The 17,512-nt window shown below is 40.1% G+C and overlaps 1 protein-coding gene across 1 annotated transcript in view; it reads left to right on the forward strand.

Annotated features, from left to right (window-relative positions):
• Positions 1 to 17,512, forward strand: part of hydin (HYDIN axonemal central pair apparatus protein) — a 677,137-nt gene that overhangs the window by 579,246 nt on the left and 80,379 nt on the right. The window contains exon 68 of the mRNA XM_048605579.1: positions 9,896 to 10,029. Coding sequence (XP_048461536.1) covers positions 9,896 to 10,029 — 134 coding nt within the window. The remainder of the gene's footprint in view (positions 1 to 9,895; positions 10,030 to 17,512) is intronic.

Genomic DNA, 17,512 nt, shown 5'->3' on the forward strand with positions numbered 1-17,512 from the left:
GAGGCGAAGGAATTGGGAATAGGGGATAGCATTTTTGCAGGAAGGTGGGTGGGAGGAGGAGTATTCTAGGTAGCTGTGGGAGTCACTTTGCTTAAAACCATGAGCCACCTTTTCTTCAGTACAGCTAAGGTTGTGCTTGGAAAACATAGCCATATTAACCACATCTCATCAGAATTATAGTAATGCTGAACAGTCAGTTATATTCAATGGCAAGTTTATTAAAATTTCACAAAACTCTTCAGCTGATTTTGTATCCGTAGATTTCTGTTCACCTGATACGTCAACCTTTTCAATCCTATATCATGTCTCAAAGTGAGTGAGCCATCCTTAAGAAAAGGCACACAACTCTGGGATTTTCATCTTGTCTTCTCATAAAATTCCTTTGCTTTTCCACTAGCATTACTCCAGAGATACATGTATCTTCTGACCTCTTCTGACCATTTGGACAAAGCACAATCCAAATCTTTATGTTTAGGAATATGGAATGTATGACGCTATTCTATCCTAATATCACTCTCGGATTTTCAAAAAACTCTAAGCTTTCCAGTTTGCACTTTAATGTCATAGAACGTTGACAAATCATCATTGAATTCCTGCATATTGTACATTGAAATGTTCACACTTTTCCCATCTTATATACTTTCATTTTCCATTTCCAATTCAAAACAGCAGGATTGGCTTTAGTTTTGCATGGGAGTCTTTTCAGGCAATATAGTAGGTTGTTAGCTGAAAGATTTTGCACATAATGTGATCACAAATTCAACTAGCCACTACTGTAATGGTGCCTGTGATGGGAAAACTGCTCGTGGCAGTGTGGAGAATTGCCACGTGGCATTTGATGTGTTTTTGAAGAAACTTTATAAAAATGGTAAATTTTCTTTGAAATTTTTTTTTGCCAATTACATGAGAATTCCAGATGTTTGTGTATTAGATAATAGAGAGTTTACTGTATATGGACCACCGAAGGAAGTCAAAAGATAATGGGGTATATATGGCAGACAGAGGAATTTTCACTTGTTTTGACATGCCCATTTGAGTTGCTACAAGTTAATATTGTAGCAATGAAGACATGGCTTATGGTAAAAGTATTTGTTTCAGCACTAAGGTTGTGCAAGTTGAAGATTAGTTATATATTACAGACCTAGGAAACTGAATTTCCCTTAGATCTTGCATCAGACCAACAAGACAAAGATAATTAAAACTATGAAAAGGAATTTTGTATCATTCAGCAATGGTTTGAGAGAGTTTGGACATTGGAAATAATTTCAATAAGACTTGGGTTGATTGCAAAAGAAGTTAGTCTCAGCAATAACCCAGAATTTGGCAAAAAATTGAAAGCTCTAAGAAAAGAACTGAAGAGCTCTAGATGAAGAGCTACACCTACAGGAAGCCTTAGGTTGGAATTAGAATAATGTAGCAGTAGAGTCAGCAACATGAAAAATGGAATAAGAATTCAGATGCTTAACTACAAAATGAATAGTTGCTCTGCAAGAGAAAGGTGTTTGAAACTGTAGAAAGAAAACCGTATATTTTGTTAAATACAAAAGACAAAACAAACATCTTTAACTCCAACTGGTCTCAGCACTGAACATTCTGTTTGATGGAGAATTGAAAAAGAAAGAATTAAAAGGAAAATATCTGAGATACAGGCTGATGTCAAAGACTTTAAAGGAACACATAGAGAACAATAAGAGAGGGAAAGTGAAGTGACTAGTTTAACTGAGCACGAAGCAACAAAGAGCTCTTTAAATTTGCTAGTAATTTAATTAAATCTAACAAGTTTAAAAGAATGGGAAAGTTTGCCTAGTATTACATGTCAAGAAGTGAGAATTCTTAGTAAAATTTAGGGAAAGTGCAAATTAAACTAAAGCTACGTTTAAGGCTCATGAAATTAATGGAATGTTGTTATGTGTGACTGTTTACTTAGATGCATAAAATTACAGAGAGATATATGGGTTGTGTAAGTGCACTATAATATGGCTGATAAATTTTTCTGCAGTAAGTTGAAATTGAGCATTTTGTATCAAAAAGGATAGATTTGAGTGCATTTTAGATGGTGAAAAGCTAAGGAGAATACAAGTTCAAGGAGGTTTAGCAATCTATGTACACAGATCACTAAAATGTAGTTGTCAGGTGAAAAAAATATCAGTAAGGCTACTGCAATATTAGCTTCAGTACCTAAAAGACGTTAAAAAAGTGGAAGAAAGCTTGCTACTGCTTGATGAAAACTTTGTTTTATTGCACTCCTGTGAAGCACCTTCAGACATTTTACTCCATTAAAGATGCTATATAACTGCATTTGTTGCTACTGAGACAGTGACCCTGCTGCTGCTTATTCCCTCCCATGTCTCCATCCCCTACTTCCCAAGGGAGGTTGGTGCTCAGCATCTCTATGGCTTCCCGCTCCGTGGATGGTAGAACTAGAAAAGAGACAAGCTTTCCTCTTCTCATCTGCTCACATTATGCAGAGCAATTTGTCTTCCAGAAAGGAAGGGAATGGATTATTATTTTTCTTCTTTATCTTGTAATGTTAATATTAAAAAGATTTACATTTATTGGATTATGCAGAATTTACAGAAACAGAACATTTGTTCAATAGGTCTGTTATGTTCTGCACAAAATCCTCATACTGAACTTATTTATCTGTGAAATTGGTTTTGGCCCTTCCTGAGCTGCTGTTGTCTGTGTGGTGAAATTGCTTTCACAATGCCATTAAATTTTTCATGTCACAGTTTGATGCAACTTGTTAAACCACTTCAGACAGCAACTAAAAGACAGCCACATAGGTGTGGAACCGGAGTCACATACAGATCCAGACTGTGTTAGGACAGCAAGATTATTTTGAACACACACTCTCACAAGTACAAGTCTTTCATTTAGACAAGGCAGCAGCTGTCAATCTTTGTATTTAAAGGTTTTTGTGAGAGTTGCTCAGCCTCATCATTCCTAGCTGCCCTTTTACCTGGTCCAACTTGGTCTGTTTCAGGAAACCCACAAAATCTGTGCCCTCACAGTTAGCAACAGAGTTCACGGTTAAAACTCCACTCTATTGTTTCTATGTAAATCTCAGACCTGCCTGAGCCAAGTGTGTTTTCCACTGACAAACACGTTGACTTAAATGCCAAAGTCAGCAGGTTCCAGCCAGCTTCCCAACAAGCCAGCAGTTTCTGTTTCTTTAATCTGCTGCCTGAACAGAAACCAGTCTACCATAACAGTAACAGTTAGCCAATATTATTTCAGTCTCATTCTGAAGAAACTCATTCTGTCCAGAAGAGAAACCAACATTTAACACAATTTGCCAAGGCATTTTAATGAAAAGACTTTGACAATAAAGGCTGGGGTAAAGATCATTACCATGGCGTTAAAATTAGTGAAAACATAACCTGGTTGACCAGAACTATCAAACTCAATGAAGAAATTGTGAATTCACCAGAAATAATTAATCTTGAATTTAATTGAAAACCTCGGGTGGCGTGGTGGCTCAGTGGTTAGCACAGTTGTCCCACAGCGCCAGGGTTTGATTTCAGCAGGCGACTGTCCATGTGAGGTTTGTACATTCTCCCTGTGGCTGTGTGGGTTTCCTCCGGGTGCTCCAATTTCTTCCCATAGTCCAAAGATGTGCAGGTGAGGTGGTTTGGTCATGCTAAGTTGCTTATAGTTTCTAGAGATGCGCAGGCTCGGTGGATTAGCCATGGGAAATGCAAGGTTACAGGGATAGGGTAGGGAGATGGGTCTGGGTGGGATGCTGTTCGGAGGGTTGGTGTGGACTCGGGCCGAAGGGCCTACTTCCACACTGTAGTGATTCTATGATTCAAGTGCTTGCCTTGGATGGGTGTTAACCCCACATTGAATTGCCTTTTTATTTCTTCAAAAGGAAATTTGGACTTAATGATGACCTTCCTGGGCCATGGGTTTAAAGACTGGCACATTTAAAAGCAAATAGGTGACTGAAAGTATATGGACATTGCACAGACAGTGAGGCAGAGAGATTAAGAAATGTTTTTCAATGGGACAATTATATCATATGATCTTATTTGATATGTGATGAGGTTACATTAATATTTAGTAGCACGTAGGTTTGGATACCATGCACAGAAGGGCCATCAGCAAGGCCAGCATTTGCTGCCCATTCCTAATTGTCCTTGGATGGAATTGCTTGCTAGGCCGCTACAGAGGGCAGGTAAAAGTCAACCACATTGCTGTAGTTCTGGTACTATTTATAGGCCATATCAAACAAGAACGATGGTCTTTGTTTCCTAAAGGACATGAGGGAACCAGGTATGTCCCCACAACAATTGAAGATGGATGGCATGGTCAATAATTTTGATGAGTCTTATATTCCAAATTTTTGAATCAAATTTAAGTTTCACAAGCTAGTGTGGTTGGATTGGAACCCAAGTCGCCGGGCATTTACTAGTCCATTACTAAATCCAGTGAGATTGCCAATAAGCTATTGTCTCCCCCATATTTTATTTCTGAGAAAAAAAGTACAAGAGTATGGATTTGTGGTCAACTTGACAGCCATTATCTAACACACGGAGCTTCAGTACACTCCGATACGTTGCTTGTTGTAACTGTAGGTGGTTGTAACGAGGTCAACCACGTGGGCCTCATAGAGTAGGAATTCCCTGGTTGGGGCTGTTAATCTGGTCCAATCAGGGAGCCCCGGCTGACAGGTATAAGTAGGAGTGTCAGACATTATGCTCACTCTGAGACCTGGCTCTGAGGGGGCTGGTTCAGTGTTAAGGACTCTGCATGTGTAAATAAAGGGTGACTTGGTGACAGGATACCAGCCTCTGAGGTGTTATTTTAGTAAGTGATACAGCTGTTAAAGCTTGTACGCATTGGGTTACATCCAATTACATTTTGAGGATGTTCTAAAGATAAAAAACATACCAGTGTGGCACCTGAAAATTTTCAAAGTTGTCTCAATGGTGAACACTTTGTGAAGGATTTACTGATTAACAGTGTAACAGCTCTTATTTGGGTCAGCCTCCATAGACACAAACATCCTCACTAGAAAATCTGGAGCTAGCCTTGAAGATGTCCCGAAAAATAAAAGAATTATACAGTCACAATTAATTACTCAAGTGCAGATATTGCATGCAGTGACACATTCTATCTCCATTCTGGTTTCATAGAATGTGCCAGTGATTTTGCACCAGTAATTTGAAAACGATAATGCTGATTTACAGCAATAGCTGTAATCTTGATTAAATACTCACTGAATAACTAAAACTTGAATGATTGTAGCCAAGATTTTTTTGTCAGACACCCAATAAGTCAGCAGCCTTTATCTGTCCCTATTTCCTTAATGAAATACTATACGGTCTTGACTCAGGACATTAAATGCTGTATCATCTCCAGTTATTTAGCATTCTATTGTTTTATTTCAGTTTCATTGTCTGTGTTCAGTTCCCAAAAGATTTTCATATTTTCATAAGGGTTCTGAAGAATGGGAAACCTTTAGCTTGCTTCAAAACCCTAAACACATTTATGTTTTCAACATGATCTGTTGATCATTCAAGCTTAGCTCAGGAAAGAGAGACAGTACAACTGGAAAGTAAGGGGATGCTGGAGTCTCAAACTTTGGGAGAGCAGTATGACGAGGTTATACTGCTGGCTAACACTGTGCTGCCTCTCAGCTAATCAGCATTGTTAACAGATCACTCCTATACTTGTATGCTCAGAACATATCCTTGCTAATCTACATGGGTGAGTCTGAGAATGATTCATTATGCTTGACTTTTAAATCAGTGTGTCTGAATGTCTGCTCCTGTGAAAAGTTTTCCGTGACGTTTGATTGATCTTCCTTCTGTTGCCCAATGGCTTGCTATCACATTTTTGAGAAAAGCTACAGTTGGGACTTCTCACTTGGTAAACACCCTACAGAGTTATTGTCTGCATTGATTTCTGTGATGGATGAGAAGTCTGATCCCAGTTCTGTCATAGCCATTGAAGGATTGTCAAGCATCAGCAAAATCCAGAGCAACCATCACAATTTCAATTAGATAGGTCAGGCAGGACGTGAGTATAAGATGATTGAACATTGAACTAGGTTAGATCTCAAGTGAGTTTGCTTTCGCAGAGGGTTGCAGACATTTGGAGAGTGTTTCTGGCCCAAATAGTGTGAGTGCTGATTCAGTGCAAACATTGAAGAAATTAGCTGGAAATTGAGCTGGAATTCGATGCATGTACGGTACAAACAAAGAAATGATTTACAGATTGACCATGAGCTCACTAAGTGACAAATGCAGTTATCAAGTAATTACATCAGCCTTTCTTCTCACAGAAGTAACATGTGGAAGTATATTCATGCAGACAGCATTGATAATTTCAACAGAATTAAATGAATTTCTAGAGGGAGAAAGGATTAAAAAAACACACTCATGGTCATTTTGATCTTTTAGATATCCTGCTTGTCATGTTCAAGATGACAAGCCGGATGTCTAAAAGATTATAGTCACCATGAGTGTCTTTTTTACACCACAATATTCCAGAACATTGAAGAAATATTTCAATATCCTGCTTGTCATGTTCCAGAGACAGACAAGAAGTGTTACTTTTCCTTAAATAGGATGTGTATTTTTAATCCTTTCTCCTTCTAGAAATTCATTTAATTCTGTTGAAATTATCAATACTGTCTGCATGAATACACTTCCACATGTTACTTCTTTGAGAAGAAAGGCTGATGTAATTACTCGATAACTGCGTCTGTCATTTAGTGAGCTCATGGTCAATCTGTAAATCATTTCTTTGTTTGTTCTGTACGTGCACCGAATTCCAGCTCACTTCTCTAACCCCATCAGCATATCCTTCTATCTCTCTTCTCATGCATTTATCCAGCTTCATTTTTAAATGCATCTACGTTCTGTACCTCAACTGCTCTACATGGCGGAAGGTTTCATTTTCTCACCACTGTCCAAGATATTTCTCCTGAAATTCATTTCAGATTTATTTGTGGAAAGCATGTATTCATGGCCTTTAGTATAGTGGAAGCAGCTCTAATCTACCTTATCAAATTCCTTCATAATTTTAAATACTTTTATCAGGTCACCACTCAGCATTCCCTTTTCTAAAGACAATATCCCCAGCCTTTTTGGTATCTCTTGATAGTTAAAAGCCCTCTCAGATCTTGTATCAATCTTGCAGACATCTTTTTAATTATCTACATCCTTTCAGTAATGTGGAGATGAGAACTAAACAATGGGCAGAATTTTCCCTTTTTTTTGCCTGTGTTGGTGGTGGTGGTGGGGTTAGCATTAGTTGGCAACTAACATGTCACTGAGAAAACTTGTCCAATCACCCACCTATCAACTCAGTACTGCTGCTAGTCAATTACAGGCCAGGCGTATTTTCTGGGCCCTAAAATCCATTGGCCCAGCCTTACTTCTTGAGGGATCCAGCTGTGAGAGGGGAAGTGCTTTAATTCTGATGTTGTGCGGTAGGGTCATGGAGAAAGGGGAATCAAGGAGTTCAGAGGCAAGAGGAGGAATGTGGCTTTCTAAGGCCATCTTCTTGACCCCCATCCATATCTCAGATTGCCCCCGATTGGGGCTATTGAAGACCCTGACCCTTAACATGACAGGCAGGTCACCATGGTTTCTCAGTTAGGAAACGAGTGACTTTTCTCACCCGATAAGGAAGCAGGATACCAACAGACCTTCTGACCCTGGAACTTAATTGCTGAGGCAACGAGAAAGGGCAAGTTTTTCCCCAGGCTAACTCATCCAATTATTCTCCTCTCACACTCCAAAGAGGAGAATGTCACATGCAGTGTTGCAAGTGTTGTGTCATCAAAATCTATTTCCTTTTCACTCTGTGCTTTCCAATTTAGAAAGCTTTTCCTATGATATTTTGAAGACCACCAAAGGCAATCATTTACCGATTAAACAAATTTCCTTTGCACCCTGGAAAACTTCAATTGTTGTCTGTATCTGTATACAAGGTGTGAAATCTTAGTTACTATTGAGGTTTGAAGACAGCAATGGCCATCCGGTCAACAGTCAATGGCACTGTAGCTTGTTGCAAACGATGGTACTAACCTGCTTCTCATTCTATTCCTCTTTTTGTCCATTCTGGTCTCCAACCCCATCCCACCAGCCTCCAGATTCAAGTTTCCTGCTCCCTGATTTGTTTCTCACTATTCCATTTACTTTCTGCTCCTATTGTCCTGGTCCTTTGCCTCTTCCTGTCTGTATCCCCTCTTTTTCTGCATCATCTGCTCTTTTCTGTTTTTCTCCCCTGTTACTGGGTATTTTGTGTCTTTCTAGCTGGCTACTGGAATTACATTCCTTGTTTTTATTTGTGTGGCAGTGTTGATAGTGTGTGGAGCAATCTAGCTGGATCAACATCAACACTATTATTGGATGGCCCTTGGAAAACTCATTATAAAATTGGCTATCTTTTTGAACAATCAAACACAGCTGCATCCATGACTGAAATAAACAGTGCTATTTGCTGGTCAAGTAAAAAATCCAGAACTTGATTTGCAATTCAGAAGAACTTCAGATAAAATATGAATCCAACCATGTTAAGATGATGGAACTGTTTCCATTATTTGAAGGTTTGTCAGATAGTAAGTAAGGGATTTCATCCCCAAAGCTTTTCTCTGCCTAATTTTTATCCTTCAACCAATATTACTAAAAGACCATGTGGCCATTGTAACATTGCTGTTTGTTTGCTGCTGTGCAGCAATTTGTTTGCACATTCCTGTGTTACAACTTCAGAAAGTTCCCAATTCGCTATAAAGTGCTTTGCTTTGGGAAACCATCACAACCCCATCCCCACCCCCGTGCCTCTATATTGAAACAGATGCTGTATAATTCTAGTTTTTTTTTTCAGTGTTCCTTCCTTAAGCAAGAAGTCACCTTTTAGAATCTTTTCTCCAATCTTCCTGATACCTGGAATTATCTTTGCTATTTGCCCCTGTTTCCTCTCCAGGATAACCATTACGTTATTGTGATGAGATGGGTGCCCCTTTCTCTTGACAGTCCCTCAGAGTGAGGATGTCACTTGGCAATATAAGGATACTAAAGAGAGAGAAAGAAAGAAAGGATGTGAGGAAGAGGGCTGTAAGAGCTAGGAAAGAAAGAGGTGAAGTTGGTGTAAGTAAAGGAGGTGGAGAAATGAATAAAATTAAATTGAGTGAGAAATATTGTTAAAACAAAACTCACATATCACATCGTAAGTCAGTCTGTTGCTAACTCTGCAGTCAATATTGGTTGTATTCATGTTTAAACTCCTCACTCTCACATCTTTGTCCTTCTTTGTCCACTCTTCTTCAAAGCCAGTTAGGTCTGGGTGAAGCAAGGCTTGCCATTATTGACAGCCAAGTTTTCACTCTTCCCAGCTGTTGAAGTCAAAACCAGTCCATATTCAAGTAGGCTTTCATGGTATCTTTGAAACCTTTCCCATGCCCTCCCTGATGGCCAGCTGTGATCTGGGAGTAGAGAACCTTTTTCAGGCGAGTGTTCAGTATCCTGATGCAAGGGTTTGTCCAGTGCAGTTACCATTTGAGAATAATTACATTTCTGCTCAGGATATCTGTTTCCTCGAGAATACATCATGTTCATGCAGCTATCCATCCATGTGACATGTATGATTGTATATTATATTTATTTATTTATTTCTATTTAACCTATTTTTCTAATCAACCTGTTCAGAGATGTTAATACACACCTTTGGAGCAGGTGGAACTTGAACCTTGGCCTCCTAGTCCAGTACCACAATACCACAAGATAGCCTTATGTATGATCTTCTATAGGCAGGACATCTGTATATTGTAAACATGTTCCTCGAAGAAGCTGGAATAAAGATGTACTTGTAACAGCATGGCTATCTGATATATCCTGTTACAAATAAAAGTATTCAAAGTGTTATATCTTGTCTTTAGGATACAAGTCATAAACAAAGGCCCTGGAGCACTAGAGTACCTCTGGAAGCTGGTGATGGCAGAACAAGGTAGAAATATCTACCATATGGAAGCTTTGCTGCCTCCTGAAGAAGCAGTCTCTGAAGAAACCAATGGTAAACCACTCTGATTCATTCACTTTGACACAATATTCTCCTGATTGTTAAATTTCCATTGCTGCCACAGAGAAATAACAATCCATCAGATTATTGACAGGGGATAGAATTAATCTAATCCTTTCCATTTGAAAGAAGGTCTTATGTTGGCAGTGTGTTCACTTCTTATTGCAATTACCTGTCCATAACTCAGCAATCTCATCTTTTAGTTAGAAAGTTGTAGATTCAAGTGCTACCTGAAATCTGGGATGAAACCTCAGTGCAGTATTGAAGAAACCTGACAAGCTCTGCTGTGTGGGTTGCCTACATGGTGAGATTCTCACCTGCTGCTTTTGGCTTGAGGCCCCTTGCTGTTGTTGACTTGCTCACCAAGCTGGTAACTTTGCATCACCACACTAGGTAGCAACATCAGTGCACCTTCAGTGAAGCGTCGGTGTTCTGTCCCGCTTGTTATTTATGTGTCTCTGTTTGCTGGGGTGGGTGGCATCACTTCTGGATTTGTTTCTTAGTGGTTGGTATATGGGGTCCGGCTCTACATGTTTGTTAATGGAGTTCCGGTTTGAGTGCCAAGCCTCCAGGAATTCTCATGCATGTTTTTGGTTGGCTTGACCTGGGATGGCTGTGTTGTCCCAATCGAATTGGTGTCCCTCTTTGTCCATGTGTATTGAAATGAGGGATAGTTGGTCACATCTCTTGGTAGCTAGTTGGTGTTTGTGAAGCCTGATGGCTAGTTTCCTTCCGGTTTCCTCTATGCAATGTTTTTGGCAGTCTTTGCATAGTATCTTGTAAATAATGTTGGTACTGTTAGTTGTCGTTGTCGGATCTTTTATTCTAATCAGTAGTTGTTGTAGTGTGCTGTTGGTTTGTGGGCTACCATGATTCTTAGGGGATGCAGTAATCTGGTGGTCTTCTCAGATATGTCTGTAATGTATGGTAGGGTGACTAGTTCTTTGGACGAAAAACTTGAGGCCCCTTATCATCCTTAATTTAATGCTTCAGGATCTCAGTTAGCTCCTGGAGTTGGAGTCAGGGAGTGGTGGTGGGAGGTGTTGTGGAAGATCATCTTCCTTCCTTCCTGCCCAAGGCTTGTTAGGGGTGGGGTGTGAGGTTTTGTCAGAAAGATTGTAGGATCTGCCACTTGTCCCGTTGACCCATTTTCCCTAATTTCCCTTTGCAGCTTCTATGGTCTTCAGAAGAAATAACTAAATCTTCTAGTTTACTGTGATCTGAAACTCCAACAGCTCTCCCTTGGGCATTATGTCCCTTTGATTGACAAAGTGAATGGAAGTAATGGCAAGGTGGAACTCTAAGGACACTACCGCTTGCTATCAACCATTCTGAAAAGTTGTCCTGATCTCCAGTCTGTAATTTCTCCTTTCTGAAAATTTTCTTTATCCCATTTATTGTTGCCTTTCTAAATCCAATGCTCCTTAATCTTCCCTGATACCCTCTCAAAAATTTTCTGAAAATCCACATCCATTGCACCCATTGCACTTCCTTATTTGCCATGTCTGGCACTTCCTTGAATAATGCAGACATTTGTGAGCCATGATTGTCCCTTTGAGATTTGGACTGCTACTCCTAGCTGATTTAATTTTGATATGTAGTAATTACATTCTTGAAAGCCCTTAAATTTACCTACATCAGATATTAAACCAACTATCCTGTAAGAGTCCAGATAAATTCATTCTTTATTTAAAGTTAGGTTCTGCATAAACCACTCTCCAGTTTCATCCCTTATTTCCCGAACAACATGCTATATCTTCCCTCTTCCTCCAGCTAAATATTAGGAAGCCATTGATTTTTGCCCCATAGTGTCCACACTCCATTCTAAAGTCACTGACTTCCTGGTAAATGTCTGAGGCTCAACCAGATGGTTTGCAGCCCTGATATCATATTTGACTCCGGATAAGTTTTCAACCATGTATTGAGCCTATGATTAAATCCTCCTATTTCCACCTCCATAACATCGCCTGAGTTCTTCCCTGACTCAGTTCACCAGCTGCTAAAAACCCTCATTCATACCTCTGTAGTGTCTAAATGTAGTTAGTCCAGTACAACCCTGGTTACTTCCTGTGTTTTAGTGTTTGTAAGTTTGAGATTATTCAAAAAACCCTGCTGCCCCTGTCCTCATTCACACGATATCCCCTCGTCTATTAACCATGCATTTGCTGACACACATTGGCTCCTGGTTAAACAGCACCCAATAAGAACAACATGGGAAAATGAGGACGATTGGCCATTCAGCTCTTTGAAGCTAGCCCCATTCAATAAGGTTCAAATTGTTTTCTTAAATCTAGAAATTGCTGGAGAAACTCAGGAGGTCTGGCAGCATCTGTTGAAAGAAACACTGGATCCAAAACATTAACCCTACTTTCTCTCCACAGATGCTGCCAGACCGGCTGAGTTTCCCCTAAAATTTCTGTTCTGATTCAGAATCGCAGTTCTGCCTTAAATGTACGTCCCTGCCTGTCGCCTTGATTTCCTTGTAGATTGGAAACCTGTCTAGCTCAGCCCTGAATGACCCCACCTCTACTACTCTCTGGGGTAGAGAATTCCAAAAATTTGCAACCATCTAAGAGAAAAAAAATTCTGCTTATCTGACCCCTTATTCTGAATCCATGCCTCCACTTTTGGATTCTCCTCTGAAGGAGTCTTAATTTTAAAGTTCTCCCCCTTGTTTTAAAGTCCCTCTGCAGTTTCACCCATTAGTATCTCTGTAAACTCCTCCAGCTCTTCATCCCTCCAAATATTTGTTCTAATTCTGACTCTTGAGCATTCAGGATTTTAGTTGCTCCACCCTAGTCTCTGTGTGTTCAAATGCCAAGAACCTTGGCTCTGAAATTTCTTCCTTAAACTGCTCTGTCCCAGTACCTCACTCTTGTCCTTTAATATGCTCCTTAAAGCCTACCTCTTGGTCAAGTTTCTGGCTATCTGCCCTAATATAGCTCCTTATGCATAACTTAGTATCAGTTTTTGTTTTATAACACTCCTGTGAAATACCTGGGAATGTTTCACTGTGTTAGCAGTTCTATATAAATACAGGTTGTTGTTGTAGCTTGGCATAAATAATTTATTCACCTACGACCATAATAGTCTGCAAACACCCCAGTCTCATCAGATCTCAGAAGCTAATCTTGGGTTCAGGCCTGGTTAGCACTTGGATGAGAAACTACCTAGGAATACCGTGTGCAGTAGTGTAGGGCTGTTTTGGCACAGTGGTAGTGTCCTGCTTTTGAGTCAGGTTTAAGTACCACATGTGCTGGAAAAATCTCACAACATGATTCAAAGTACTTACAAGACTAATGTACATTGAGGGGCTCTTGTGGCACAATGATGGTGTTCCTGCCTCTGAGCCAGGAGGCCTGGGTTCAGAGGTGTGTAATAATATTTCTAAACAGGTTTGTTATTTAAAAAATGATCTAAAATTGCTCCTTTATCCATCATAACGTTGCTGATTGCACAAGCATGTTATATATTCCTATTATATACTCTCTATATTAACAATGATTATTGCATAGTACTTCCTAAATATCTTCATTATTCCTGAACATCATCCATAAATTAGCAATCCTTCCTTGTTCTGGAAATCCGATCTAGCAATTACCACTCCATTAAAATACTCGATTACTTTTCTCATTGTGAATTTCCTTTCTGCTGTGCGTCCTGTTCATTTTCCTTATCGGGCTCTCAAGCACATCTCTTATTTCCTTATTTTCTTATACTCTCCTTTTATTTTTATTTTTAATCATACAGAGCTTGGAGGTTCACTACTTGCATTTCAATCAGATCTCTTAGTGAACCAATGACATCTGGAAACTAATAATAGTTCTCGTCACTTCACTGCAATATATTTATTCTGAATTTTTGGATATTCTATTTTTTAACCTTGAGGAACCATATTGCACTGCCTGTACTTTTTTCTTGTCTAAAATAAAAGGTGCTGGGTCTAGCAGCGTAAGGAAACAGGACTGACATCAGAACACATAGAAAAAAATTTACTAATAACGTTGCCTTTTGAATTTATCTCACTCTGACAGTGAGGCATATTAGTTTCTCTGAGACCTTTGCCCCATAGTTAAAATCGTAGAGCAGAACATTACAATCCTCTGCCAACAGGTTTACTGGTAGGAAGCCTGTAAAATTCTTTGGATGCCCTTTCTGGATGCCGGCCTGATCTAGTAACAATGTATTAGGGTCCTTGAGCGTTAGAAGGGACAGCCTCACCAGTGTAACCCCAACCTAACGCAGGCCCTTCAGAAGTCAATTCATGGTATTTTGAGGACTCCTTTATGGCTGCACACCAAGTTTAGACTGGTGGAAGAGATCATCAGGAAGGAGGTTTGGTTGGAGGGCAGCGCTTTTGGGGGTTGCATGTAGGGGATGTGTGTCAGCCTGTTTGGCCTTGAGTATGATGAGTAGAGTTGGTAAGTTCCGCCTTCCTGACTGCTTTTTCCTGTTTAGGGGTCATAGCATCAAACAGTACAGAAAAAGCCCTTCAGCCCATCAAGTCTATACCTCCAAAAACGTACTACTACTACAACAGTGCTGCTTCCCCACAGTCTTGAATGTTATGACATTTCAGGTGTTCATCCAAGTAATTTTTAAAGGTTGTGAGGTTACCTGCCTCAACTACCCTCCCAGGCAATACAATCCAGATCCCCTCTGGATGAAAATGTTTTACCTCAAATCTCTCCTAAACTTCCTGCCTTTCACTTTAAAGTTATGTCCCCTTGTATGCCCCCTTCAACTAAGAGGAATGGCTGCTTTCTATTCACCCTATCCATGCCCCTCATAATCTTATACACCTCTATCAGGTCCCCCATCAGCCTTCTCTGCTTTAAAGGAAATAACCTGAGGTTGTTCAGCCTCTGTTCATAGCTGAAATGCTCCATCCCAGGCAACATCCTGGTGAATCTCCTTTGCACCCCTCCAGTGCAATCTCTTCCTTCTCATATTTTGTACATAGTACTCCAGCTGTAGCCTAACCATTGTACTGTTCAGCTCCAACGTGACTTTCCTGCTGTTATAATCTATGCCACAGTTGATAAAGGCAAGCATCCTAAATGTCTTCTTAATTTTCCTAATAACCTGTCTTGTCACCTTAAGGGGTCTGTGGACCAGTACCCCAAGATCCCTCTGTTCCTCTGAGCTTCGTGGTGTCTTGCCATTCATCGAGTACTCCCTTGTCTCATTCATTCTTCCAAAATATGTCAATGCTCATTATCTGGGTTAAATTCCACCTGCCATTGGTCTGCCCATCTGATCTATCCAGTTATTTCCTCCTGTAGTCTGATATCTTCCTCCTCAATGTCAACCACCCGGCCAATCTTTGCGTCATCCAGAAACTTACTTATCATCAACCCCACATTCTCATCTACATCATTTATGAATACCACAAGTAATTAGTGACTCATGACAAATCCCTAAGCTATGTCACTGCAGACTGGACTCCAGTCACACAGCCTTCTACCACAACCCTCTATCTCCTGTTGCTAATTCAATTTTAGATCCATCTTGCCAAGTTACCCTGAATCCCTTGCCCTTTGACCTTTAATAGTTTTCTATGTGGGACCTTCTCAAAGGTCTTGCTGAAATCCATCTAAACTACATCAACTGCTGTACCCTCAGTCAGTGACTTGGTCACCTCCTTGAAAAATTCCATCAGATTTGTTAAGTGTGATCTCTCTCTGACAAAAGCACATTGACTGTCCCTGATAAAACCTTGCCTCTCTAAACAGAGATAATTTTTTTCCTTTACTATTTTCTCTAATAGATTCCCTGCCACTGACATGAAACTCACTGGTCTATAGTTCCCAGGTCTACCTTTACCACCCTTCTTGTATAGTGGAACCATATTAACTGGAAGTTCTGTAGCTGTCCTCTGGTTCTCTAGCACCTCCCACGCAGCCACAGATGGTTTTAAAATTTGGGTCAGGACCCCCGTAATTTCTTCCCTCATCTCCCACAACAGCCTGGGATAAAACTCATCCACAGCTGGGCATCTGTTCACTTTTAAATCTGCCAAAACCTCCAACAACTCCCCATTTCTTATATCAGTCTCCTCAATAACTTCACATCTTCTCAAATTCTCCTTCTCCCAAGAAAAGACAGATGTGAAGTACTCATTTAACATGCTACCAATCTCCTCCAGCTTCAAGCACAGACTGCCCCCTTGATCCCTAATAGCCCCCTAATAGGCCCTGTTATTCTCTTCTCCTTGAAATACTTGTAGAATTTTTTGACATTCTCACTCATCTTGCCTGCCATTGTTTTTACATTGCTCCACTTTGCTCTCCTAATTGCTTTTTTGAGAATCCCTCTGCATTTCCTATACTCCTGTAGGGTCTCCAATGTTTTACTGCCTTCGTACCTGTGACACATATTCCTAGATATTAGGGTTTCTGCACAGTTGTTGCTCCTACATTTCACCTTAAAGGGAACACGTCGGGTCTGTACTTCTCCCAGGAACTTTTTGAATGCCTCCCACTGTTCTGCTGTAAATATACCCTCAGGTAGCTGTTCTCCAATCTTATTTTAATAAAATTTGCCTTAATCCAATTCAAAACTCTTTTTGCAGACCATCTTTCTCCTTCTCCATAACAAACTTAAAACATATGGTGTCATAGTCGCTATCACTAAAATGCTCTCACTGCCACCTCGAACACCTGTATGGCTTCATTCGCCAGAATTGGGTTCAACACTGCACTGTGCCTTGTTGGACCACATACATGTTGATATAAAAAGCTATCCTATAAACATTTTAAGAAATCTACCCCCTCCAAACCCTTTATTCTATGATTATCCAAATTGATATTGGGTCCACCAAGGTCTGCCTCTTCTCTCTGTATTTTTTTAAACCTGACACCCAAGCCCCTCAAAACCTCCCTGTCTCTGTGAGCCTCCCGTCCTGAACCCACCAGGACAGCTCTGGACCTAACTCCAGCCACTTTGTTCTGTGGACTTTATGCAATCCCAGCAATGGCCACTGTTCTTCGGGGTGTTTCTTGACATTAAATTTCATCAATCCCATGTCCGTCCATTTCCATAGTCTACCTTGATGCCCTGAAGTCTACTACCATCTGTCTCACCTGTTATCATTTTTCCAAGTTTTGTGTGATCTCTACTGTTCTGTTGGCTTTGTAAGCTGTCTGACAGGTTTTTGGATTCATTATTAATATTAAAATATAAAGACACTAACACAGCTGAAAAAAAGAGTAAGTTATCAGCATGTCTCTTAATTTAGAATTAAACCAAGCCACATTTCCCATAGTCCAGTGGAATGAGTGAAGGTCCCACAGCACAATTGGAAAAAGAGTTTTCCCAGTCTGTTTATTAACAGTCTCCCTCAAAAAAAGCAAAAAAAATTAATTGGTAATTGATAGTCTTGCTGTTTGAGATCTTGCCAAGTGTAAATGGTTTCCGCAACAATTACTGTGCTTCAAAATAATTAATCATATTCCAAGTGCTGTGAGATGAGACA

The sequence above is a fragment of the Rhincodon typus genome, chromosome 15 (genome assembly GCF_021869965.1).
Source record: "Rhincodon typus isolate 14 chromosome 15, sRhiTyp1.1, whole genome shotgun sequence".
NCBI lineage: Eukaryota > Metazoa > Chordata > Chondrichthyes > Orectolobiformes > Rhincodontidae > Rhincodon > Rhincodon typus.